At 45.1% G+C, this 27,762-nt stretch overlaps 1 protein-coding gene across 9 annotated transcripts in view; it reads left to right on the top strand.

The window, feature by feature from the left end:
* Positions 1–27,762, top strand: part of ERGIC2 (ERGIC and golgi 2) — a 257,255-nt gene that overhangs the window by 225,069 nt on the left and 4,424 nt on the right. For 2 of the 9 annotated variants that reach the window (XM_033952282.1, XM_033952275.1), the window contains one exon: positions 25,307–25,399. The exons of 3 other annotated variants lie outside the window; for them this stretch is intronic. In XM_033952282.1, coding sequence (XP_033808173.1) covers positions 25,307–25,384 — 78 coding nt within the window. In that variant the 3' untranslated portion in view covers positions 25,385–25,399. Of the gene's footprint in view, positions 1–12,873; positions 12,946–22,776; positions 22,817–25,306; positions 25,400–27,762 lie in introns of those variants that run through there. 4 more of the 9 variants (XR_004540136.1, XM_033952279.1, XM_033952278.1 and 1 more) reach the window with 4 other exon arrangements.

Here is a 27,762-nt window from a genome sequence, read left to right as displayed (position 1 = left end):
TTAGCTTTAATATAGTTGTCTCTAGTAGAGATGTTTTTTAATCAGGCAGGGTGACATAGCCGACATGTTTCGCGGGAAACCGCTTTATCAAGGCACCACCCCTAGAAGAGATTAAAAGAAGTATTATAGTAAACTCCTGCAGAAAAGACTGGAATATCTATCAATTAGAACATATACCAGATTTACTTAAAATAACCTTCTCTCTCACCTTTAACACTATCGACCTCCTCGACTGCTTTACAGAGGGGCCGACAGCGTTCTCCCTTTTTAATACAGCGTATCGGCTCTGGGCCACGCCCACTAAATGACGTGAGAGCCTGACGACAGAAACCGGCTGTTTACAGTACAAACAAACTTTATTCAAAACCCTTTTTGGATCCCTCTCACTGGGAGAAGAACTAGATCAAGGAAGTCCACTCCAGCTCGAGATTTAACCCATGTGGGATAACAGTGTTTAACGTATAAATCCAGCGTTGTTCCTTATAGTTCAAGCATTCATCTATGTTTAAACATGAGAGCCTGACGACAGAAACAGGCTGTTTACAGTACAAACAAACTTTATTCAAAACCCTTTTTAGATCCCTCTCACTGGGAGAAGAAGATGAATGCTTGAACTATAAGGAACAACGCTGGATTTATACGTTAAACACTGTTATCCCACATGGGTTAAATCTCGAGCTGGAGTGGACTTCCTTGATCTAGTTCTTCTCCCAGTGAGAGGGATCCAAAAAGGGTTTTGAATAAAGTTTGTTTGTACTGTAAACAGCCGGTTTCTGTCGTCAGGCTCTCACGTCATTTAGTGGGCGTGGCCCAGAGCCGGTACGCTGTATTAAAAAGGGAGAACGCTGTCGGCCCCTCTGTAAAGCAGTCGAGGAGGTCGATAGTGTTAAAGGTGAGAGAGAAGGTTATTTTAAGTAAATCTGGTATATGTTCTAATTGATAGATATTCCAGTCTTTTCTGCAGGAGTTTACTATAATACTTCTTTTAATCTCTTCTAGGGGTGGTGCCTTGATAAAGCGGTTTCCCGCGAAACATGTCGGCTATGTCACCCTGCCTGATTAAAAAACATCTCTACTAGAGACAACTATATTAAAGCTAAGTAAAATGAAGTTGAATTACATTGAAATTTATAAGAAAGTCATAAATATTTAAACATATAAAGCTCTTGTAAAAGTGAAAAATTAGAAAAACTAGACCCAGTGACGATTTGTCACGTAAAGCTCAGAACGGTGATATGTTTGAGTTCTGAGTGGTGACGCTGAGGGCCTAATAATTGACTGAACAGGTTGCTAGTTGAAATAAGGAAGAAGTTCCTATTTCTATTGAACTGATATTTAAGAAATAGCCACCTGAAGTGTTATATGCTAGTAATTTTGATAAAAATTTATAAACATTAGAGGCTCTGGTAGAAACCCGTTTACAAAGTATGTATTCTTCCCAATTAATATTTTCAAATTAATAAAGTCTTTTTGCTTATTTGTAAATGGGTTTCTACCAGAGCCTTTAATTCAGTAGCATAATTAAATGAAATAACTATTTCTGAAGTTTATAGGGATGGGCGGGGACGGAGGGGATTCCTCGCGGGGACGGGTGGGGACGGAGGGGATTCCTCGCGGGGATGGGTGGGGACGGAGGGATTCCTCATGGGGACGGGTGGGATTCCTCGCGGGGACGGGTGGGACTTTGGCGGGGACGGGTGGGATTTCTGTCCCCGCGCAACTCTCTAATCCAGTCCCCTTCCCTCTCTCTCCTGTCAGGCACTGCACCCAGCCCCCTTCCCTCCTTGTCAGGCTCTGCACCCAGCTCCCTTCCTTCCTTCCCTCCATCTATGTGCCACCTTCTTCTTCCTCTCCCCTCCATCCATGTGCCCCCGGTCCTCTTCTCTCTGTCCCCCCCTCTCCATCAGCAGCGGCAGCCTTTACAGCTGCCTGTTCTTGCCAGCATCAGGCCTTCCTCTCAGTCGGGTCCTGCCTTCATAAAAACAGGAAGAAGGCAAGACCGGCAGAAAGGAAGGCCCGATGCTGGCCGCTAGGGGAAGAAGATTGTCGGCCTTCAGAGCATTATTATGGGCTGCACCCGGGGTGGACAGCTCCCCCTCCATCTTTGTTAAATCACTGAACTGTGACTCCTCTTCTTATCTGCTGTCGTCCTCTCCTCTATGGCGGGTCCATACTACAGACTCTAGACTGCTCTCGTGATCTTTATTTAAGGTTTGCCACCACCTCATTTCTGGCTTTGGCGGCGTCGACTCAATACACAGTACACAGTGTCTGCATATGAGGTGGGCAGGACAAGAGGAAAAAGGTCAAGGAGAGTGGAGAGCACACGCCAATCAGGTGGCTTGGCGTATGCTATGCGTGTCTCTGCTTAGTTGACTGCTGCAGTGGGGTCTAGAGCTGATCTTTAATTTTTGGGTTGCTGGACGCTGACGCTGCACCGCACCCCCCCCCCCTCCCCCAAAATGGCGAAACCCAGATAAAGAGGACAAAGAAAAATCTGCCCGGACTTTCTGACCAAATGCCAAAAAGAGGACATGTGCTGATCATCGGAGGGGGGTCAGATGCAATGTCAGCCATCGGGGGAGGGGGGAGGATAGCAGTGCTGGCCATCGAGGGAAGGGGGTGATGGAAGATAACAGCATTGCTCATTGAGTGGGGAGGGTAGGAAAAAAACACCACCATTGGAAGATGACTCGAATATAAACCAAGACCCCCATTTTTGGGCTATTTTTTTGGCCCAAAAATATCAGTTTATATTTGAGTATATACGGTATATGTACAAGCTTCAAGAGCTTTGTGTGTGTATATTGTATAAAGAAAACTTTAAAGCAGTGTAGCAGCTCACCCCTGACCATTTGCATCTGTTTTTCCAATATATATCTATATATACCAAAAACATACTCCTGTTGCCCTTCAATTTAGTAAAAGGTTCATAAAATATACCTGAAATTTAGGTAAGATTTCAATAGCATAGAAAGAAACTTAAAACAATACATAAAAAAAAACCAAAACCTAAGTCCCGCTGAATAATTTTTGTTAAAGACAGGATTTTCTATTCTTGTCCTCCAGATTTAGTTGATTTTTGTAATATACACCATGAGTTTACGTGAGGTACATATGCATGCACTGCCTCCAATGTCATGCATATTCATTGTGGGTATCCTGAAAACCTGGGAGGTGTATCCTGAGGACTGGATTGAGAATCACTGAATCAGAGAATACATTGTATACCTCATTTATTGTTTAACTTGTTTACTGTGTCCCATTGCTGCCGCTAGATAATTTCTGGCTTAGAAAGTCAGCATACCCAATCAATGAAATGCATTGCTAGACTATCTTGCAACAGTTAGCCCTACTTTATAGCAGGTTCAACATTCCAGTATTTCTTTTATCCCAGGACAAGCAGGAAGCATATTCTCAACATGTGGGTGACGTCCCCGACGGAGCCCCCTAGCGGACGTTTTCGCAAACAGACTTGCTTGAAGACCTTCAAGCTTGCGATTGGCCCGCGCATGCGTGCGTGCCCCTCCCGCCCGGTCTAGGGCATGCGTATCCTCAGCGTGTCCTCAGTTCTCTGTTTTCCGCGGAGCCAGAAGTCCCTCTTGCACCGCGGCTTGTTTGGTTAGTTTCAGTTGAGTTGCTGTGTCCACGTCTTTATTTTCCTTTCTTTTCGTTTTTTCAGTTTGTATATTTTTGACCGGGTTGCCCGGTCTTACTCTGGCCGTCTAGCCGTATTTTTTCTTATGTCCAGGCCTCGTTCCGGGTTTATAAATTGTACTAAGTACAACCGGGTAATCTCCATCACCGAGCCTCATCGTTGGTGTGTGGAGTGCCTGGGTGCAGAGCACCGCGCTGAGTCGTGTCCCCATTGTGCAACTTTGCAACCACGGGCTCTTCGTAAGAAGGTGGCCAAGATTCTCCAACTCTTTGGCCCCATGGATCCTGCGGGACAGGCCTCAAGCTCGGCCTCGGCTCCTCCTGCTACTCCGGCCTCAAGTAAATCTCCTCTTTCCTCCTCAGGTGTGCCGGCAAAGAAGCCTACCTCGGAGTCTCATGTCAGTGCCGTCTCGTCGGCGTCTTCGAGACATCACTCTAAGCATGCCTCCTCACGTAGGGAATACTCTTCCTCGAGGTCGCCCCCGAAGGAGCGCACTGCTGTCCCTACGACCCAACATCCTTTGGTCTCGGTGCCTATGTTTGAGGACATGCTTAAGGCTATACTTACCATGCAGCTTTCCTCGGTGGTGAGCCAACTAGTCCCGACTTCGACGCCTCTGACCTTGGTCTTGACCCAGTCTCGGTCTGACCAGCCTGAGTGTCCCCTCATATCTCGAGGCCATGCCCGCAAGACTCGCTGGGTTCCCTTGAGCGATTCTTCCTCTCCTGAGTCACCTGTGACTTTTCAGGGGTCCAGACCAGCTACTATGTCGAGGCTTGCCCCTCCTAAAAAGCCCCGGTCTTCTCCGCCCCTTCGGGGCAGGTCTCCGACCGCAAAACCTTCCAGGCACTCGCTTGTCCTTGAGTTTGATTCTAGTTTGTGTTCCCCATCGAGGCAGCTGCCAGCCTCTAAGGGGTCTTCTTCGAAACCAGTGGAGGAATTTTCCTTTGCCCCATCTTCCTTGAGGCTTCGCCAGCTAATTCCTCTGACCCCCGGGGTCTTCCCCGGTCCACCTTGCATGGGGTCGTTCTTCGATGCCCCCCAGACACTTTAGTCGAGCCTCTTTGGTCTCCCATTTACAGGTCTTCGAGGCCCTGGCTTACTATTCAAGGGAAATTTCTCCCTGTTTCTTGGCTGCCCCCAGATCTCGCTCGGGATCTCCTCAGGAGGATGAGTCTTCTTCTCTAAACTCCTCCTTTACTCGTTTCATCTCTGACATGGGTAGGGCCTTGAACCTGGACCTCCAGTCTGAGTCACGTTATACCCAGAAATACCTGACGGAAATGGGAGTTGATCATCCGCCCCGTGAGGCACTGCGCTTACCAATGCACCAGGCTCTCCGGCAAACCTTTCTCCAGAACCTGGAGACCTCCCTATGTGGTCACGGCCATTCCCTCCAAGTTGGAGTCCCATTACCGGACAATCCTGGTTAAGGGGTTTGAAAGTTCTCAGCTTTCTCACCAATGCTTGGTGGTTGAGTCTTCTTTGAAGAAATCCAACCCCTCGAAGGTTTACGCTGCCGTCCCTCCGGGCCGGGAGGGCCATACGATGGACAAGTTTGGTCGCCATCTTTACCAAAACTCAATGATTGCGAATCGTGTCCTCAACTATAACTTTATCTTCACGTCCTACCTCCGGTTCTGTGTGGAAGCCCTCCTCTCATTCCGGGAGGACATAACAGATTCTCGGCGTCAGGAGTTTCATCTCCTCGAGGAGACCCTCTCCCAGCTCTGCCTCTATATGTTTCAGGCGGCCTACGATGCCTTCGAGTTGTCCTCGAGGGTCACGGCCTTTGCGATCACCATGCATTGCCTCGCTTTGCCCCGATTGTGGATATGGATCCGAATCTACAGGATCGTCTTGCCAATCTCCCGTGTGTGGGTCATGAGCTTTGCAATGATTCCATTGAATTGGCCACCAATCGCCTCTCGGACCATGAACAGTCCTTCGCCTCTCTGGTGAAACTTAAACCGAAGGCCCCTCCGGCTCGGCAATGCAAAATTCCTCTCCGGAGGTACCCACAGAAATCTACTCCTGCCTTCTCTCGGCCTCCTTCGAAGCGGCCACAGCAATAGATGCAACGTCAACCTAAGGCCCAGTCGCCGGCTCCGGCGAAGACTGGGCCATCTTTTTGACAATTCCGGTCCGAGCCTTCAGGCTCCCTTTCTCCTGGAGCCTTCCCCCCTCCCCATCGGGGCTCGTCTCCATCATTTCTATGACCAGTGGGAAAGTCTTACCATCAACAGTTGGGTGCTTTCTATCATCCGGGAAGGGTACTCCCTTCACTTCAGTCACGTACCCCCAGATATGCCTCCAAGAGAGTTTCCTTCTGCTCAGTCTCAGCTGCCTTTCCTTCTGCAGGAAGCTCAGGCCCTTCTTCACCTTCGGGCGGTCGAGGAGGTTCTCCTGGACCAGTGGAATACCGGATTTTATTCCCGGTACTTTTTGGTACCCAAGAAGATGGGGGATCTGTGTCCGATCCTGGACCTCCATGCGCTGAACAAGTTTCTGGTCAGGGAACGGTTCAGAATGCTCACCCTTCCTACATTGTACCCCTCTTGGACGAGAGGGACTGGTGTGCTCGCTGGACCTCAAAGAGGCGTACACACATATTCCAATACACCCGGCCTCTGGCCGGTATCTGAGATTCTGGGTGGGGGATCTCCATCTCCGAGGGTCTTCACGAAGTGTCTCATGATGGTAGTTGCAGCCCTTCGTCTCCGCGGCCTGCAGGTGTTTCCCTACTTCGACGACTGGCTGATCGAAGTGTCCTCTCGCCATGAAGTTCTGCGAGCGATGAATCAAACCATCTTGCTCCTTCAGAGCCTCGGCTTCGAGGTGAACTTTCCCAAATCTCATCTCTGCCTGTTCCAGTCTCTAGAATTTATCGGACCGGTCCTGGACACGGCTCGTCTCCGTTCCTTCTTGCCTCGGCCTCGACGGGAGGCCCTTGTTCGCTTATGCCGGAGGGTTGCCCATCTGTCCTCGGCCCCGGCTCGACTCATGATGGTCCTCTTAGGTCACATGGCCTCCACGGTTCATGTGACTCCTTTTGCCAGACTTCACCTCCGTATTCCTTAATGGACTCTGGCGTTCCAATGGAACCAGGATTGGGATCCTGTGTCTCGACTCATTGTCGTGACTCCTTTGTTGAGGCAGTCTCTCCTTTAGTGGATGCTCTCTTCCAATATTTCCAGAGGTTTTCTGTTTCATGCTCCTCCTCCACAGGAGGTCCTGATGACAGACTCGTCGGCCTATGCTTGGGGGGCTCACCTGGACGGTCTTCGCACTCAGGGTCTTTGGTCCAGTGCCGACAGACTTTGTCACATCAATCTGCTGGAGCTTCGAGCGATCTTCTCGCCATGTATTATATCAACAAACAGGAGGGAGCTGGGTCCCTGTCCCTGTGCCAGGAGGCGATGGGGCTCTGGGATTGGGCCATCAGCCACAACATATTCCTTCGAGCGATCTACATTCAGGGCCAGCACAATTGTCTGGCGGACCAGTTGAGTCATCTTCTGCAGCCTCACGAATGGTCCCTCCATTCCTTGACTCTGCGTCAGGTATTTGCTCGTTGGGGGACTCCGCATGTCGATCTGTTCGCATCCCCCCCTGCAATCACAATTTGTCCCGCTTCTGCTCCAAGGTCTACACCCCACTCAGACTCGAGGCGGATGCTTTCCTGCTGGATTGGAAGGACCTGTTTCTGTACGCGTTCCCTCCATTCCCTCTGATTCTGAAGACTCTCGTCAGGCTCAAATCCACGAGTGCCACCATGATTCTGATAACTCCTCGGTGGCCCCCGACAGCCATGGTTCTCCCTCCTGTTACAACTCAGTACCAGGGAGCCTCTTCTTCTGCCTGTTTTTCCTTCACTGCATACGCAGGGTCGGGGTTCTCTACTTCATCCCAACCTGCAGTCTCTGCACTTGAGGCTTGGTTCCTCGAGACTTGATGCCCTCGTTCCAGTTCTCCCAGCCTGTGCTGGATGTCCTGGAGGCGTCTCGGAAGGAGTCCACTCGCCAATGTTACCATCAGAATTGGACCCGTTTTTCTTCCTGGTGTGCTACTCAACAGCAGGAGCTACTGTCTGCCTCCTTATCTGCTGTCCTAGACTATCTGTTGCACTTATCTGGCGCTGGACTCAAGTCCTCCTCAGTTCGAGTCCATCTTAGTGCCATTGCTGCTTTTCATCAGCCGATTGATGGGAAGCCTAGCTCTGTTCATCCTGTGGTTTCCCGCTTCATGAAAGGCCTTTTCCACGTTCATCCGCCCCTTAAGCCTCCTCCTGTGGTTTGGGATCTTAACGTGGTCTTTGCTCGCTTAATGAAACCCTCGTTCAAGCCGCTAGCGCGGGCTCACTTGAAGTATCTTACTTGGAAGGTTGTGTTTCTTATTGCTCTCACTTCTGCCTGTCGGGTTAGTGAGCTTCAAGCCTTGGTTGCAGACCCTCCTTTCACTGTCTTCCATCATGGTAAGGTGGTCCTCCGTACCCATCCTAAGTTCTTGCCTAAGGTTGTTTCTGCATTTCACATCAACCAATCCATTGTTCTCCCCGTGTTTTTTCCCCCATTTTCACCCTGGAGAAGCCCCGTTTTCACCCTGGAGAAGTGGCTCTGCATTCTCTTGATTGTAAGCATGCCCTGCCTGCTACTTGAAGCGCACCACTCCTCATCGTACTGCTCCCCAGCTGTTCATCTCTTTTGATCCTAATCGCTTGGGTCATTCTGTTTCTAAGCGGACCATTTCTAACTGGTTGGCCGCTTGTATCTCTTTTTGTTACGCTCAGGCTGGTCTCTCCCTCCCGGGTCAAGTCACTGGCCACAAGGTCAGAGCGATGGCGGCGTCTGTTGCTTTCCTACGCTTGACTCCACTAGAGGAAATCTGTAAGTTTCAAGTTTTATTAATTCTTGATGAATCGCCTATTTAGTTTCCTAAGCGATGTACAATAAAAATTTAAAAAGTAACAAGTAATACAATAATAAATAAATAACAAACTACAAAAAAGACAATACATGAATAGGGAGGAAAGAAGGGAGAAGTTACAATTTCTTTTCAAAAGTTAAGGAACTTATAAAGGAAAATAACATAAGGGAAATAGGACTTTAAAATAGCAAGTTAAAAGGAAGTTTTGGTTAAAAAAATCATAGATTAAAAGCATCTTTGAAGAGATAAGTTTTTAGGGATTTTTTAAAAGAGGCAAGATCTTTATCATTTCTAATATATTGAGGAATGGAGTTCCATAAAAGAGGTGCTGTGACCGAGAACATATCCTGTCTTCTGGTCCCGATTATTTTCAAAGATGGAACTGTTAATAAATTATTGGAGGATGATTGAAGAGTTCTAGCTGCAGTGTATGGAATAAGCATCCGTGTAATAAACTGCGGTTTCAGCTTTGAAAACTAAAAGAAAAATTTTGAATGTGATTCGATGGCTAATTGATAGCCAATGTGAATCAATCATTAGAGGTGTAACATGGTCAAATTTTTTTGCCTTATGTATTAATTTAATTGCCGTATTCTGAATAATTTGTAACCTTTTTTTTTCCTTTTGTAAAATGTTAAAGAAAAGTGAGTTACAGTAGTCAATTTTGGAGATGATCAGAGAGTGAATAAGTATATTAATAGACTTAGGTTCAAGAAATTTAGCTATAGAGCGTATCATGCGTAATTTTTTTATTTATTTATATATATTTATTGAATTTTTTTCAATATAATCAAGCATAACTTGTACAGAAAGGAAATTCAGCAAAAGAATTAATAATTAAACATAATACTTCAATCAAACATCAAATATAAGCTAAATCTCTACTCAAGTCCACAAATAGGATCCAAGGTGGATGGTGGGCAAGTAATACTGAGATAAATTAAATTAAGTAAATTATTACTAGTAGACTGAAAATACACCTTTCCTTAATCTAAGCACTCATGTTCCACCTTTCTCCAAACTTGAAGTTGATAGAAAGGTTGTCAGTTGAGATGGCTCAAAGAAGACAAATTTATGTGAACGATAATTAATTACACATTTACATGGATGTCACAAGTAAAACGTAGCCCCTAGAGCCATAACACCAGGTTTCCTTAGCAAAAATTCACGTCTCCTCCGCTGGGTCTCCTTGGCCAAATCTGGGAACATCTGTATTTTACAACCTAGAAATTCTTTTTGTTTATTCTTAAAGAAAAGTCTCAGCAACCAGTTTTATCTGGCGCGAGCGCTACTGTTATGAGTAAAGTTGCTGGTTCCACCAATTCTTTATCCGATGTTTCCAGAATATTAGATAAATTCATAGAGTCCTGTCCCGTATTCTGTTGTTGTTGTTGCTGTTGCAATTTCTTATTTGGAAGGTAATAAACTTTTGTAAATGGTGGTAATGTTTCTTCAGAAAGCTCCAATATTTCAATCATATAACGCTTAAGCATTTCTCTAGGGGCTATCATAGGCACCTTAGGAAAATTAATCAGCCTAAGATTGTTATTCCGTGAAAAATTTTCCATTACCTCCATTTTCCTTCTTAAATCAGTATTATCTTAAATTAGTGTCTCAATAGTTTGTTTAGAAACGTTTATATCTTGAAATACATTCTGTATTGAGGTCTTAGAGTCCTCAATTTCTCTTTTCAAATCTTTAATTTCAGTCTCATGTTTGTTAAATTTATTTTCAAATTGTTGTAACTGTGGACTTATAGACTTTGCCAAGTTAGCCACTAAATCCCACAAAGAGTCTAATGTTACCTCCTGGGGCTTCTCTATTTGAAGATAGTGTAACTTAGGTTGATTTAGCTCACCCACTGGCAAACTGTATCTTCCAACGTCCTGTTCGGTTTCTGCTTCCCCCTCCGCTTCCTCCTCAGTCTCCGCATTCGGGCGTCCCTGCAGCAGCAAGGGCCCCGGCAACACAGTTCCCCCTTTGATCTCCTGAGCCTCCGGGAGGAGGTAAACTCCAACTTCCGGGAGTGCCTCCGCTCGCGGCGAACTGGTGGACTGGGAGTGTGGGGGAGGTGCTCTCACGTCGGGGCTTAGAGATGTTTCTGGCCCCATGGAGAACGACGCAGACTCGCCGCCACTGCGCACCTCCTGCAGGGAACTCCCCGACGATGTTGTTGGCATTTGCTGCATTCTCCGGACAAGTTCTTCAATGTTGCCGAAGACAGCCGTTCGAGAGCGCTGTGAGGCTCCACCAGCACTCCTTCCTCTCCTTTTCGGCATAGCTAAACAGGTAGGATTTTACCAAAAAAAAAGTAAGATAAATAAGCCGAGCTTGGGGAGAGTGTGCTCAGACCTACTAGTATTCGGCCATCTTGGATCCACTCTCCCGTATCATGCGTAATTTAAAGAAACATGATTTAATTGTGTGCCCTATGTTTTCATGAAATGAAAGTTTATCAACGATGATGCCCAAAATTTTTAGCAAAGAGATAATTTCAAATGGGGAATTGTCTAAAATAAAATTGGAGCTTAAAGAGATATCCTTTTTCCAGGTGAATAGCATTGTTTTGGTTTTTTTTATGTTTAATGCTAGACGGTTTTTATCAAGCCATTTTTTTATTTGTTCAAGTTTGTTGTTTATTACCTGGATTTCGTTAATATTACTTGGGTCTAAAGGGTGAAGTAATTGAATGTCATCGGCATAGGCATAAACTGTGAAACCGATGGATTGACATAAATTTAAGAGTGGTGATAGAAAAATATTGAATAAGAGAGGTGATAAAATGGAACCTTGAGGAATACCGTACGTATTACGTGATTATTAAAATGAACAGTCGAGGAGCGATTAGAAAGAAAAGATGAAAACCATTTAAGAACTTGATCGGTGACGCCGAAGGATTCAAGTCGGTCTAACAATAGGGAATGATCAATGGTGTCAAAGGCCGCAGACAAATCTAGTGAAAAGAGAGCAACTGATTTATGGTGGTCTAAGAAGTAATGGATACTGTTTGTCAGGCCTATTAATGAAAGTTCAGTATTGTAAAATTTCCGGAAACCTGTTTGATTGGGATGAAGTGTGTTTGAAGCTTCAATAAAGTCTGAAAGTTGGTTGAAGACCAATCTTTCAGTTAATTTAGCAAGGAATGGAATATTGGCTATCGGGCGATAGTTAGAAACTTCTTCTAAGCTGACTTTATGATCTTTTGGTATAGGTATAATTATGGCCAATTTCCAGGATTGTGGAACATAAGCAGTAACTAAACTTTTCTGAACAAGTGAGTGAATAAATGGACCAAAACAAGAGAAAAATTTTTTCAAGTAAAGTGGAGGTATGATTTCTGAACGCGTTGCTTTTAAATTGGTTTTTTGAATGGTAAGTTTAATATCCATTAAAGTAGGTAACCTAAATTTAGAGCATTTGGAAATTAGAACAGATGCCAAGTTGCAATTATTTTCATTAGTGTTGGTTGAACTTTGTTGAAAAGATTTACGGATTTCATTAATTTTTTTGCAGAAGTGGTTTGCGAATTCTTGGGCCGTAAGATTAACTTTTAATTTATTATATTTTCTTTGTGTTGAAGGTGCAATAGATTTTAGAATGGAATATAGCATGGATGGATTTTTTGCTTTTGATATTTTTGTACTATAGTAATTAGTTTTGGCTTGATTAATTTTCATTTTATAGAATACAGCCTGCCACTTGGTCCTCGGTTCATAAGTTTACCTCGCACTACAGTCTGGATGCTTTCTCCTGGCGTGATGGCCATTTCAGCCAGTCCATTTTGCAAAATCTGTTCTCCTAAATTGCCAACTCTCCCTCCATCCCATTCTGGTTAGCTTGGAGGTCTCCCATATGTTGAGAATATGCTGCCTGCTTGTCCTGGGATAAAGCACAGTTACTTACCGTAACAAGTATTCTCACAACCCACCCACCTCCCCGTGGTTGGCTTCTTTGCTAGCTATCTGAACTGAGGACACGCTGAGGAGACGCATGCCCTAGACCAGGCGGGAGGGGCATGCGCGGGCCAATCGCAAGCTTGAAGGTCTTCAAGCAAATCTGCTTGCGAAAACGTCCGCTAGGGTGCTCCGTTGGTGACGTCACCCACATGTTGAGAATATCTGCCTGCTGTCCCTGGATAACACCTGTTACGGTAAGTAACTGTGCTTTTTGGTCAATCGCTACCTTTTGCAGGGTCTTAGAACATAATTGCTGCAAGCCACTAGAAGAGCCTTAAAAGCAAGTCCAAATAAAGATGAATTTATTTCCTTCATTGTTGCATTTGTTTGCAGACAGGCAAATATAAGGTAAGTCTTCAATCCGGTTCATGGTACCACTGCTTTGGCTGATAATGTGAGCCATATTTGTATGGGCAAATATCTTCCTTCCTTTGATCCTTTAAGGACAGGAGACTCAAGTTTAACTCTTTTGCACTGCAGCCTGAGTCATGGCATTGTATTTCTTATTTTGGCTGGAAAATTGATTGCATGAGATGCCTACTATTACTACTACTATTAATTATTTATAGAGCACTACCAGACTTAGTGCTGTACAGAGTCACAAAGAAGACAGCCCTGCTTGAATGAGCTCACAATCTAATCAATCAAAATAGACAAACAGAATGCAAGGGTAGGGTTAAAGGGCTAGATTCACTAAGCCCACCGATCAAGTTCAGACCACTTAACGACCCCTTTGCAACCCAATTTCCCTCCGACCAGATTCACTAACCTTTGTCCTGATCATCCCCCGATCCGTGCATGCAAATGAGGGGGAATGGCAATCAAATTTAGGCAGGTGGTGATTCACAAAAAAAATGAGGGACACCGGCTGGGCTGACCTATCCAAAATAAGTGACTGCTGAGGACCAGTTGCTCAGGTGCTTTCCAACTGCTCTGCCTTCTGCTGCCCTGCTCTCTGCCCTGCTTCTCTGTCCCGATCTCCTGCTTCTCTGTCCTGACTCTCCTGCCCTTCCCTTCAGTGCAAGCCATGGGCTTGCGAAGAAAAAAAAAAGTAAAGTTTCCTGCTCTGCCATGGCCTTAGTGAATCTGGTCCATAGTTAGCGGGGATGGTTGAACTGTTGGCTAGGGTGGTGAGCAGAGGGCAGTGGGGAGGAGGGTTATGAGTTGAAAGCTATCTCAAAAAGGTGGGTTTTCAGCCTACTTTTGAACAAGGGAAGGGGAGTGTTGCACAGACTCAGGTAGTTTATTCCAGGCATACGGGACAGCGAGATGAAAGGAACAAACTCTGGAATTGGCAGTAGAAGAGAAGGGTACAGATAAAAGCAACTTATCTGAGAAATGGAGTTCTCAGGGAAACATGAGAGACGAGAGGAGAGATACTGAGAGGCTGTAGAATGAACACGGTTCATAGACAATGGTGCGAAAGACAAAAGCGCGCGCCGCCGCACCGCTCTAAATTACAGTTTTTAGGGGCTCCGACGGGGGTTTTTGTTGGGGAACCCCCCCCCCCAGTTTACTTAATAGACATCGCGCCGGCGTTATGGGGGGTTTGGGGGCGGCACGATGTCTATTAAGTAAAGTGGGGGGGGTTTCCCCCCACGCCTCCCCGTCGGAGCCGTAAAAACAGTAATTTAGAGCGGCGCAGCAGCGCGTGCTGCGCTCAATTGTCTGGGCGCGCCTTTGTCCCGGTGCGCTTTTGACCTGACACCAATGAACACACCTGTAGGTTAGTAATTGGAATATGAACTGTGGATAGGGAGCCAGTGAAGTGATTTGAGGAGAGGGGTAAGAAAAGTATAGTGAGGTTGGCAGAAAATAAGTCATGCAGCAGAATTTTGCTCAGATTGCAAGGGGAAGAGGTGGTTCTTTGGGAGACCTGTTAGATATACGAGGGGTGTTCAGTAATTTATCTACCTGAGTATGAAAGAAAGTAGCAAGTGTGTTAAAATAAGTCTGTGCAATTTGTGACATGTCTGAAGGTTACTCATGCACAGTTGTGGCTAAGTGTGAGTCTTACATTCCAAGGGACAAAATGTCAGGAGAGGTCCTCATGCGAGTCAAGTAAGAAACTGCTAGATTTGGAACACTGTTCAGTGATAAAATTTCTCACAAAAGAAGGGAAAAAGCCAAAGGAGATCCATAAACACATGACTGCAGTTTATGGTGAGTCTGCCCCATCATCCTATAAAGTAAAATTTTGGAGCAAGCAGTTTAAGTGGAGTAGAGAGTCCATTGAAGATGACCCTTACACTGGACAGCCTGGGGAAGCAACTTCCACAGAAATGTGCAAGAAAGTCGAGGATTTAATATTGTCAAACAGATGAATTAAAGTTTCACAAATAGCTGAAGAAATAGGCATCTTGGCAGGTACAGTTTGGAAAATAATTCATAAAAAGTTGGGCATGTCCCAAGGTTAGTGCAAGATGGGTTCCAAGAATGTTGACACCATGTCGGAAGGCCATGAGGTTCCAGTACTGTCAGGAGAACTTGGAGATGCTCCATGAAGACCAAGTGAATTGTTTTCATTGTTTGGTGACTGGAGATAAGACTTAGGTCTATCACAGAGATCCAGAGTCCAAAATGGAGTCAATGCAGTGGAAGCACAAGACATCTCCCCACCCCAAAAAAGTTCAAGATAGAAAAATTTGCAGGCAAAGTCATGTCAACTGTCTTCTAGGATGATGAAGAACTTTTGTTTCTGGAGTTCATGCCACACAAAACAACCATAACTGGGGAGAGTTACGTCAACATAATGATTGCTTTGCAAGAGTCAATCAAGAAGAAAAGATGAGAAAAACTCACAGCAGGTATGCTGCTTCTTCATGACAATGCAGTGGTGCACATGTCACAACAATCACAGGCTGCAATTCAAGAATGTGGGTTTCATCAGCTGAGCCATCTACCCTACAGTCCTGACCTGGCTCCCTCGAATTATTTCCTTTCCTGAGTTTTGAAGAAATATTTCCGTGGTTAGCGGTTTTCAAGTGAGGAAGACATCATGGAAGCTGTGACATCCTGGTTTGAAGGTCAAACAGAATAATTGTTTTCAAAGGGGTTAAAATCATTGCAGGAAAAGTGCATGAAGTGTATGGAGCTATCAGGAGACTATTCTCAAAATAAAAGTTTTTGAAAACTTTTCTTTCCTACTGAGGTGGATAAATTATTTAACATCCCTCATTCATTTTAATATTTTAAGTGTGGGATTACGAGGATGTGGACAAGGGTCCGTGTAGTGTGCTCAGAGAGGAAGGGGTGAATTTTGGTGATGTAGAGATAGACGTGACTGGTTTTAGCAGACTGTTGGATGTGCGTAGAAAATGAGAAGTTGGAGTTGAAGATGGCTCTAAGGCAGTGGTCTCAAACTCGCGGCCCAGGGGCCACATGCGGCCCCCTACATACTATTTTGAGGCCTCGGTATGTTTATCATAATCACAAAAGTAAAATCAAACAGTTTCTTGATCATATGTCTCTTTAGCTATAAATTACAATATTATTATTAAAACTTACCAAAAGAAAAGATTTATAAACTATAAAGAGTTTTACCTCATGCAAAATTGTAATTTCTTTAATAAGACATTTTTTTTCTGAGGCCCTCCCAAGTACCTACAAATCCAAAATGTGGCCCTGCAAAGGGTTTGAGTTTGAGACCACTGCTCTAAGGTTTCAAGCAGAGGAGACAGAAGCAATAACAGTATTATTTACAGAGAGGGAGAATGGAAGGAGCAGAAGTTTAGGAGGAAAGAAGAGCAGCTCAGTCTAGGACATGTTTAGTTTCAGGTTACAGTGGGACATCCAGGCAGCAATGTCAGCCAAACAGGCTGAGACTTTTTCTTGAATTTTAGGTGAAATCTTAAGTGTAGAGAGGTAGATCTGGGAATCATTAGCATATAGGTGATACTGGAAGCCATGGGAGGAGATCAGGGCAATGAGGGAAGAGGTGTAGAAAGAGAAGAGGTCCTAGGACAGAGCCCTGGGGTACATCAACTGCTAGCAGCAGAAGAGGATCCACCAGCACATATACTAAAGATGTTTTGGGAGAGGTGAAGCAAACCAGGAGAGGACAGATTTGTGGACTGAAAATAGAGACATCCAAGTGCCACAGGGATCTGTACTGGGGCCGGTGCTATTTAGCTTATTTATAAATGATCTGGAAATTGGAACAATGAGTGAGGTGATTAAATTTGCAGATGACACTAAACTGTTCAAGGTTGTTAAAGCATGCAGATTGTGAAAAATTGCAGGCAGACCTTAGGAAATTGGAAGACTGGGCATCCAAGTGACAGATGAAATTTAATGTGGACAAATGCAAAGTCATACACATTGAGAAGAATAACCGGAATCACAGTTACTAGATGCTAGGGTCCATCTTGTGGATTAGCCCCAAGAAAAGGATCTGGATGTCATCGTAGACAGTACAATGAAACCTTTCACCCATTGTGTGGCAGCGACCAAAAGAACAAACAGGATGCTAGGAATTATTTTAAAAGGGATGGTTAACAAGACTAAGAATGTTATAATGCCCCTGTATCGTTCCATGGTGCGACCTCACCTGGAGTATTGAATTCAAGTCTGGTCTCCTTATCTCAAGAAAGATATAGCGGCACTAGAAAAGGTTCAAAGAAGAGCGACCAAGATGGGCATGGAACACATCTTGTAGGAGAAAAGACTAAAAAGGTTAGGGCTTGGTAAAGAGACGGCTGAGGGGAGATATGATTGAAGTAAACAAAACCCTGAGTGGAGTAGAACGGGTACAAGTGGATCAATTTTTCACTCTGTCAAAAATTACAAAGACTAGGTGACGCTCGATGAAGTTACAGGGAAATGCTTTTAAAACCAATAGAAGGAAATATTTTTTCACCCGGAGAATAGTTAAGCTCTAGAACGCATTGCCAGAGGTTATGGTAAGAACGGATAGCATAGCTGATTTTAAGAAAGGTTTAGACAATTTTTTGAAGGAAAAGTCCGTAATTTGTTCTTGAGAAAGACATGGGGGAAGCCACTGCTTGCCCTGGATCGGTAGCATGGAATGTTGGGTTTTGGCCATGTATTAGGGACTGTTAGAACCGTCTATTGGGCTTGATGGACCATTGGTCTGACACAGTAAGGCTGTTCTTATACTATTGCAGGTTCAGAAAACTTTTAAAAGCATTTCTGTGCCAAGACAGGGAGCCAACCCAGAAGTAACTGAAATGTTAATTGTAACAGCTCTTTTTAAAACTGTCCAATGAAACTCCTGGGACATAACAATGAGCCAAAGATGATCTATTTAAACTTGTAACTATGACCTCACTGTACTGATCTACCTGTACTAGCAACTCTATTGAATGTCTGTGTCAAACTAAACTGTCCATTATAACTTCTGGGTAACTGAACAATCTCAGGCCCAATTTGCTCATCCAATAGCCTAATGAAAGAAGATACAAATTAAAAAGTGTAGAAGAAAGTGGGGAGCCTTGTCGGACTCCACACGGGTTTTTCCAAATAGCTGAGAGTGTATCCTTAAATTTAACCTGATAGAGTCTTGATTCAAGGAATCCTTTAAATCATGAGAATACTTTGCCATGGATTCCTAAAGAATCTAAAAGTTCCAACAGTTTGCAGTGGTCTACTAAATCAAAAGCTCTATTTAGATCAAACTGAAGTACCAGCATGTTGCTTTCCTTGCTTAAAAGGATGTTCAAATAATCTAATAATGTAGATAATATTGTCTCTGTATTATAGTGGGATCTAAAACCTGATTGAGAATCGTGCAACAGAGAATGGGACACTAAATATTTTGTTAGTTGAATTTGTACCATCCTCTCCATGATCTTTGTAAAGAAAGGGATGGAGGTCTATAGTTTGAGGATAGGGAAATTGATTCTTTATTATTTTTAATAATAGGTGTAATAATTGTTACCCTCTTCTTGCGGAAAAATACCTTTATCTAAAGAGTCGGTAATCCATTCTAGCACTTTCATTTTAAATTCCGGAGGTGCACAGGACATAAGGTTACGTCAGTTTATATTCAGGTCAGTACAGATGGCACATGGTTATATCCTGTGCTGAGTCGCAGGGTGACTTACAGTATCAGAGGCATCAAAGGCTTCTTTCACTAGATACTTGCGGTTGAACAATTCTGTGTTATCAACAAATTTAATTATGTCACTAGTTATTCCTGTTAGAAAGCAGTCCCAGGGAACCTCACTATTTACCCTTTTCCATTGAAAATATTGACCGTTTAACCCTACTCTGTTCTGTCTTTCAACCAGTTATTAATCCATAATAGGACATTGCCTCCTATCGCATGACTTTCTAATTTCCTCAAAAAGGCACCTGTGCATGTGCGATGGTGGTACTACTGTGTTCCCCTGAAAATAAGACCTACCCCGAAAATAAGCCCTAGCAGGATTTTCGGGGTTGGTCTTAATATAAGCCCTACGCCAAAAATAAACCCTAGTCCTGGGATTCGCCGGTAGTTTCCCTTCCCTCCCTCCCATCCCTTGTGCAGCAGAACCCTTGAGCAAGCACCACTACCCCTCCCCCGAGCATCCACCTCACTGTGCAGCCAAACCCCCATCCTTCCCTCCCATCCAAACCCCACCGACCGCGAGTGAGCCCTATATATGGTACCTCCCTAAGCAGCATTGGGCCAGCAGCACTCTAAACAGGCGGCTTTGGCCTTGTCCGCCCGTGAATTCACTGTGCCATGTTACTGACGGGTGGACAAGGCTGAAACAGCCTGTCTAGAGTGCTGCCGGCCCAACACTGCTTTGGGAGATATGTAGGGCTCACTTGCGGTCAGCAAGGTTTGGATGGGGGGGTTTGGCTGTGCGGCGAGGGCAGGTGCTCTTGGGGGTGCTCGCTCAAGGGATGGGAAGGAGGGAAGGATAGAAGCTGGGTAAGGGTTCTGCTGCACAAGGGATGGGAGGGAGGGAGGGAAGGATAGAAACTGGGCAAGGGTCCTGCTGCATGAGGGATGGCAGGGAGGGGAGGAAAGATGCTGCACTTGTGGGGGAGAGAAAGGAAAGAGGAAGAATTGGGGTGAAGGAGAGGAAGGGAGAGATGATCATGATGATCATGTACATACCCCAAAAATAAGACCTAGGCGTTTTTTGGGCCTATAAAATTAATATAAGACACTGTCTTATTTTTGGGGGGAAACAGTATCTCTAAGATTTAAAGTGGTACATCACTAGACAGTGTCTGCACCAAGCTCCGTCAGAGGATATCATCTCCACATGTGAGAATATTATGCCTGCTTGTCCTTGGAGAAATGCTTTTTTGTTTGTTTGTTTTAATTTCCTGAGCCACTAAAAATATAATTTTTGACTAGACCATAAGATTAGTCAGAGAGGTAGTTTTAGTTAGTTAGTTTATTTTCTATACCATTCTCCCAAAGAGCTCAGAACGGCTTTATATGAATTTATTCAGGTACTCAAGCATTTTTCCCTCTCTGTCCCAGGGGGCTCACAATCTGTCTAATGCACCTGCATTATTTAGCTACACTAAAGATATCTGGTTATTTCTAACCAACTGTATTCAGTAGTAATAACTTTCCTGTATATTTCTTTAAATATCCAGATATCTGAATATCTTTTTAAATACTCCAGACTAATTTAATCCCCTTTTACAAAATCACAGAAGCGGTTTTTAGCCCTGGCCGGTGTGCTCAATGCTCTGTGCTGCTCCCTACACTCATAGAGTTCCTATCATAGAGTGTGGGGAGCACATTCATAGAATTCCTATGAGTATCAGGAGCATCGCAGAGCTTTCAGCACACCAGCCTTCCATTTTGTAAAAGGGACGGTTAGTAAAGTTCCAATCAAAATGTGCTCCTAAACCAGAATCACTTCAAATATTGTATAACTCAACCAAACATATCTAATTAAGGATGTGGGGGGGGAAAGTCTCAGAACTATTAAAAATATATATACAATCAAACCTCAGTTTGCGAGTAATGCAGTTTGTGAGTGTTTTGCAAGACGAGCAAAACACTCAAGCAAATCATGCCTCACAAACCGAGCGTTGACTCGATTTGCGAGCCCCCCGCCTGCGAACCAGCATCGCCTGCCTGCCCATACCCAAACCCTTACCCTGATCTAGCACCGGCACGCAGCACCAACCCACAGGATGTGCCGGTGCCTGAAGATCTTGCCTCTTGCCGCTGGGCTAAGCCTTGAGCATCTGCGTATGCTCAAGGCCTTCTGGCTCCCGCCCTCCTCTAGAATCTCAGAAAGAGTGAGAGCCAGAAGGCCTTGAGCATGTGCAGATGCTCAAGGCCCAGCAGCAAGAGGCAGGCTCTCCAGGATCTTCAGGCACCGGCACGTTCTGTGGGTTGGTGCTGCGTGCCGGTTCTCGGGGGTGGGGGGAGGTGTTTGTGGGCGGGGGGTGATGCCGGTTCTCGGTGGGGTGGAAGCGCACCAGTGGCCTCAGGGGGGGTGAAAGCGAGCAGTGCCGGTGTCCTCGGGGGGGGGGGGGAGGGAACCAATCAAGTGAATTTCCCTTACTTCCTCTGGGGAAACTCGCTTTGATATATGAGCATTATGGTTTACGAGAATGTTTCTGGAACAAATTATGCTCTCAAACCAAGGTTCCACTGTATATATTATTTGTGAGGAAGCTTTCAATCATAAACATTTTGGCATTATAACATCATGTGTACTCGATGACATATCAGTACCAGAGGTAGAACTTAAACTCATCAATCAAACTTAACTTTACCAATTTGTCCTCTTAAATGCAAGTCCTTTCCTCTGCCCTGATGAGTACTTCTGGTGGAATTCTGTGAGTGCAGAATTGCTCACTCCCTCAGGATGCATAGAATTCTGCACATGCTGTGCAGAATTCAGTGCAGACATGAGCACTAGAGGAAGAAATGAACTGCTGGTCACTTCCTTCGCCTGTGCCGATTTAGACCCGACTGTTTATGTGAATTGAAATCTCGCAAGCACAGAATTCTACGAGTAGACAGTGGCCAGTGTTTCGCAGTGCTCTCATCGCTGCATCGGGGAAACTGCAGGTATTAATCTATAAAGACAACATTCAAGTTTCAAGTTTATTAAGTAGAAACATAGAAACATGATGGCAGATAAAAACTAAATGGCCCATCTAGTCTACCCATCCACAGTAACCATTATCTCTTTCTCTCTGAGAGATCCCATGTGCCTGTCCCAGGCCCTCTTGAATTCAGACACACTTTCTGTTTCCACCACCTCTTCTGGGAGACTGTTCCACACATCTACCACCCTTTCCGTAAAAAAGTATTTTCTCAGATTACTCCAGAGCCTATCACCTCTTAACTTCATCCTATGCCCTTTCATTGCAGAGTTTCCTTTCAAATGAAAGAAACTCGACTCATGCACATTTATATTATGTAGGTATTTAAACGATTCTATCATATCTCCCCTCTATAAAATAGAGTATAACTTCTTATCTCAAACTAGTCACTGCAAAGGATGCATTAAGCTGTTCAGGAGCACTTAATATGGTGGCTCCTGAGCCATTTTTATGCTTAAACAAGAGCCAATCAGGTCCAGTCACTATCCTGATATTCTTGATTATAAGAGAATACTGTGGTATTGATAGCCTATCTCAGGGGTGTCCAACCTTGATCCTTGAGGGCCACAATCCTGTCAGTTTTTGGATTTCTCCAATGAATATGCATGGGATCTATTTGCATGCAGTACCTCCATTGTATGCAAATTGATCTCATACATATTCATTGGGGAAATCCTGAAACCCTGGCCTGGTGAGGGCCAAGGTTAGATTCCCAGGCCTATTTTACCTTGTTGGTACTAAGGAGTCAATAAAGAAACAGAATATCTACTCAAAAAAGTAGAACCAATCAATAGAAGCATTTAACTCTGTAGGTTGCATAGCCCAAAGCTTGTAAATCCAATATTGTTTTTATTGTTGGAGTCATAATTGTCTATTCCCACTTTTGGTATTAGCTAGAATCTGCTCATTTACAAAACATCACAGGTCACTGAATGAATGGTTGAATTGCACACAGTGTCAACTATTGGTGTTTCTGTCCTTTTCCATTTTAATGCACTCCAATGTTCAGTCATATGGCTTTTGAATTTCCTAATAGTTTGGTCTACATACAGCTTTTTATAAACCACAAATTCTGAATCACAGGTCATGGATTTAATCTTAAAATACATTCCTGTCAACTGGATTACTAAAACTTGAGAAAGTGATATTACAAGTCTGACATCAAGTTCATGGGGCATGCCCTCTTTTCTGTTATAGAGTCCACTCTAGGCTGTTCCTTGAAAATACTACCTCGGAGGTAAGTCATTTTGTGGTGCTTTTCTACAAAAATTGATAAAGCAAATGATTCCATTGTCTTTTCAAAATTGCTGCAACATGTGTCAAACCAACTCCATATATCAGTATATGACTTATGTAATGAAATATGGAGTTAGTTCGATACAGGTTGTGACAATTTTGATACAGGTGGCAATTTTTATATAGGTTGTGGCAATTTGTGGCAATTTTGAGAAGATATTGTAATGTTTCAAGTTTATAGCTTGATATACCGACCATCACAGGTCAGTTTACAATATAAAAAATTTTAAATAGCTTAAAAAATAAATAGAAATAAAAAATAGGGGAGATTGAGGCCAGGACAAGATTAAGATAGGTTGGATACGGGAGGCACTGGGGGAGGGGGGAAATTTTTATACAGGTTGTGGAAATTTTGAGAAGATATTGAAATGTTGTTTCAAGTTTATAGCTTGATATACCGACCATCAAAGGTCGGTTTACAATATTAAAAATTTAAAATAACTTAAAAAATAAATAGAAATAAAAAATAGGGGAGATTGAGACCAGGACAAGATTAAGACAAGTTGGATACGGGAGGCGCTGGGGGAGGGGGGAAATTTTAATTACATTGAAAAAAATAAAAAGACGAGGGAGAGGATAAAACAAGAGGAAAAAAAGGATGTCGCTTCCTAAAAGCGGTTCTCTATTTATTATTTATTTATATATTCAATTTTCTATACCATTCTCCCAGGAGAGCTCAGAATGGTTTACATGAGTTTATTCAGGTATTCAAGCATTTTTCCCCGTCTGTCCCGGTGGGCTCACAATCTATCTAATGTACCTGGGGCAACAGGGGAGTTAAATGACTTGCCCAGGGTCACAAGGAGCAGCGTGGGTTTGAACCCACAACCCCAGGGTGCTGAGGCTGTAGCTTTAACCACTACACTCTCCCCATTAGTGCTACACTCTCCCCATTAGTTGTTATTTTCCCTTAACTGGGTTCTTAACTGAAATTTTGGTATGCATCTTTGAATAGAAATTTTTTAAGGTTAGTTTTAAACTTATTTAAAGAATTTTCACTGCGGATATGTGGTAGCATTGCATTCCAAAGGGAAGGTGCAATTGCGGAAAAAATTGTGTTTCTAGTATATAGGTCAGGGATAGGGAACTCCGGTCCTCGAGAGCAGTATTCCAGTCGGGTTTTCAGGATTTCCCCAATGAATATGCATGAGATCTATGTGCATGCACTGCGTTCAATGCATATTCATTGGGGAAATCCTGAAAACCCGATTGGATTGCGGCTCTCAAGGACCGGAGTTCCCTACCCCTGATATAGGTCCTTGATTGAGGGGACTGTCAGTAAGTTCTGATTGGTGGATCTAAGGGCCTTAGAAGGGGTCTGTGGGATGAAATATTTGTCTAAGAAGGCAGGTAGGTGGGAAGTCTTAATTTTGAAGATAAGTAGGAGAAGTTTATAAATTTCTGCTTTCTTGTTCCATTTGATGAACTGGAATATATTTTGAGATCTAATACTACCTGTTGTTTGGAATTTGTGGTTTATGGGATTTTATGTCCCTGTGAAAAGTTATGTGGGTCAAACTATTAGGAAATTCAAAATCGATATCACTGAACATCAGAGTGTATTATGCACTGTGCGATCCAACCATATTCTCAGTGACTTGAGAGATTCTATAATTGAGCTGATTCTATCTAGCCCTAGAGGTGGGAATAGACAATTAGGACTCCAGCAATGAAAACAATCTTGGATTTATAAACTTCAGACTATGCCACCTAAAGGGTTAAATGCTTCCATTGATTGGTTCTCCTTTTTTTAATAGATATTCTATTTCTCTTTTGACTTCTTAATATCAAAAAAGAAGATAGTTTTGAATATAAGATGACACCATTGTATTGATAGCCTATCAGGATAAGATTGGACCAGATTGGATCTTGTTGAAGTATAAAAATAGTTGCCTAGCTGCCATATTAAGCATTCCTGAACAGCTTGTGCATCCTTTACAGTGAATAGTTTGAGATAAGAAATTATGCTTTATTCTATACAAGTCTAATATGAAATGACAATGTTGTCTTATTTGAGAGCACTGCGAAACACTGGCCATCATCGGGACTGAAGAAAGGGTTTGCACTTACACTGAGTGGACCAAATTTGAGCACTAAGGTTAAGTTTGACCTGTTTAGCTTAAGTTCTACCACTGCTATTGATATGTCTTCTGTTAAATAGGATGTTATAATGATGGAAGGTTTATATGCCTGTGATTGATAGCGCGCTAAACACAAAATATGGTATTTTTAGCTTCTGCGGCATTTCCTTCCATACATCCTTATGGCTATTTTAGTTATATCTTTTTATTGATATAAATGATCTTTCAGTTGAATATCGACTCTTAATTGTTGGCATAGGCACTTTATCTCATAAAGATGCTTCCTGTTGGAGAATCTTTGCTCTTGATGTCACTCAAAAACTTAACTTTTAAAGTATGTTTTTGTTTAGGTTTCTCTCCCTGATGGCCACACAATCAACCACTTACCTCTGCTATTGATATGTCTTCTGTTAAATAGGATGTTATAATGATGGAAGGTTTATATGCCTGTGATTGATAGCGCGCTAAACACAAAATATGGTATTATCCCAGGACAAGCAGGCATGATATTCTCACATGTGGGTGACGTCATCTACGGAGCCCCGGCGCGGACAGCTTTTCAAGCAAACTTGCTAGAAGTTTCAAGTTTGCACACTGCACCACGCATGTGCGTGCCTTCTGCCCACTAGAGGGCGCATCCCACCTCGTGGTCCTCAGTTCAAATTTTTCCGCGGAGCAAGAAAGCCCTGTGGATCTGAGCTCCAGTGTTTTTGCCTTCTAGCTGCCGCGTTTAGTTTGTTTATTGATCGGATTAATCGCGGTGCTGCTTTATTTTTCGTCCGTCTTACAAAAAAAAAAAAAAAAAAAAAAATAATAATTGTTTTTCGTTGGGCTCCGGGGGCTCCCGGAAGCCTGAGCCGGGGAACGTCGGTCGTTCCCGGCCTTCTTCTTTTTCTCGTCGATGTCCCGTCCTGTTACGGGATTCAAGAAATGCAGCCGGTGTGAGAGACTACTCTCCATCACCGACCCTCACCGGTGGTGCATTGTCTGTCTTGGGCCCGAACATCCAACAGCCTCGTGTGATCGCTGTGCTACCTTCCAGAACAGGGCCCTCCGTCGCCGTAAGGCCAGAATGGCGGAATTGTTCGCCGTCGACGCGCCGCCCAAGGCCTCGACGTCGGCCCCGGCTTCGGCCCCGGCCTTGACCTCGGCCTCGGCGTCCTCGGGGGCCTCGGCGTCGCCCCGGCCCTCATCTTCGAAGCCGTCGTCATCGAAGCCAGCTTCGGGTAAGTCCTCTGTTCCATCCCCTTCAGCAAAGAAGCCATCCTCGAGTCAGGCCAAAGCGGGTGGGTCGACCCCGGCCCCGCATCGGACCTCGACTCCGCACACCCCGAGGGAATACTCGAGACCGAGGTCGCCCTCCAGGGAGTGTGCCCCGGACTCGGAACTCCCCACCTTCGTGGGGATTCCGGCCTTCCAGGATCTCCTTCGAGCCTTGATCTCATCGGAGCTGTCGGGAGCCCTGGAAGTGCTGCAGCGTGCTGCGGGCCCGGCGACGTCGACCTCGGCCGGGGCGCCCTCGGCCTCGGAGGCCCCGGTCTCGGCTCCCTCGACCTCGGGAGCCCCGGCCTCGGCGACCTCGGTCTCGGGTATTGCGGCCCCGTCCACCTCGGTCTCGGCCCCGCCCCGGACCTCGACCTCGGGGGAGCCTCCTGAGCGCAGTGTCCGCCCAAAAGAAAAGTTCCGCAGAGTGCGCCGACTTTCCTCCTCGGCTTCGGGATCTTCCCCGGACGCCTCGCCCTCGAGGCGACCTCGGACGAGGCGCCGATCGAGGAAGCCTAAGCGACCCCGGGGCTCGCCTCGGCGCGATCGTTCCTCGTCGTTCGGGGGCGAGGCGCTGCAGGTGTCGGAGTTGCGCCTCGATAACCCGAGGCTCCTCCGCTCACCTAGGGGAAAGTCTTCCCGCGCCGCCTCGCCGAGGAAACGGGAGAGGACCCCACGGACCCCGGGATCCTCCCCCAGGGACTCCCCTAGGAGGATGATTTCACCCTCCCCCTCGAGGGCCGTGGAGAGAGGATCCTGGGATTCAGGATCGGTTAGGAATCCTCAGTATTCCCATGAGGCCTCCCCCCGCTCCTCGGTGGGACGGTCGAGAACCCCGTCCCCCCAGGCTAGGCCGTCCTCCTTCTCATCTTTTGTCCAGGACATGGCCCAAGCCCTGGGGATTGACCTGATGGTAGGTTCCAAATATTCCAAGGAATTTCTAGAGGAACAGGACCTTCCCACTCCCCCTAGAGAGGTACCTAGACTCCCTCTCAACAGTGTCCTCCTGCAGACCTGGCTGAAGAACTTGTCGAGCCCTCTTACAGGCACGTCTGTCCCGTCAAAAATGGAATCAAAGTATAGGACGATTCCCCCGAAAGGGTTTGATAAGGCGCAGCTCTCCCACCAGTCCCTCCTGGTGGAATCTGCCCTTAAAAAATCACAGCCCTCACGGGTTTCTGCGGCGGTTCCACCCGGCAGGGAGGGGCGGACCCTGGACAAGTTTGGCCGTCGCCTCTATTCAAACACTCTGATGGCCACCAGAGTTCTAAATTACTCCTTCACCTTTTCCTCCTACTTGCGTGGGATGGTGAAGGACCTTCCTCAATATCGGAACTCGTTACCGGACTCCAAAAGAGCAGGATTCGATAAGTTTATGTCCAACCTGTCTCAATTGCGGTTGTACCTTTTCCATTCAGTGTACGACACCTTTGAGCTGGTTTCGAGGGTGTCGGCCCTCGCAGTGGCCATGCGCCGCTTGGCCTGGCTTCGCACCCTCGACATGGACCCAAACCTGCAGGAACGTCTTGCAGACCTGCCCTGT

This window comes from Geotrypetes seraphini, chromosome 7 (genome assembly GCF_902459505.1).
Source record: "Geotrypetes seraphini chromosome 7, aGeoSer1.1, whole genome shotgun sequence".
Lineage (NCBI taxonomy): Eukaryota > Metazoa > Chordata > Amphibia > Gymnophiona > Dermophiidae > Geotrypetes > Geotrypetes seraphini.
Note: the sequence above shows the minus strand (reverse complement) of the source record. Positions and strands in the feature narration are given on the sequence as shown.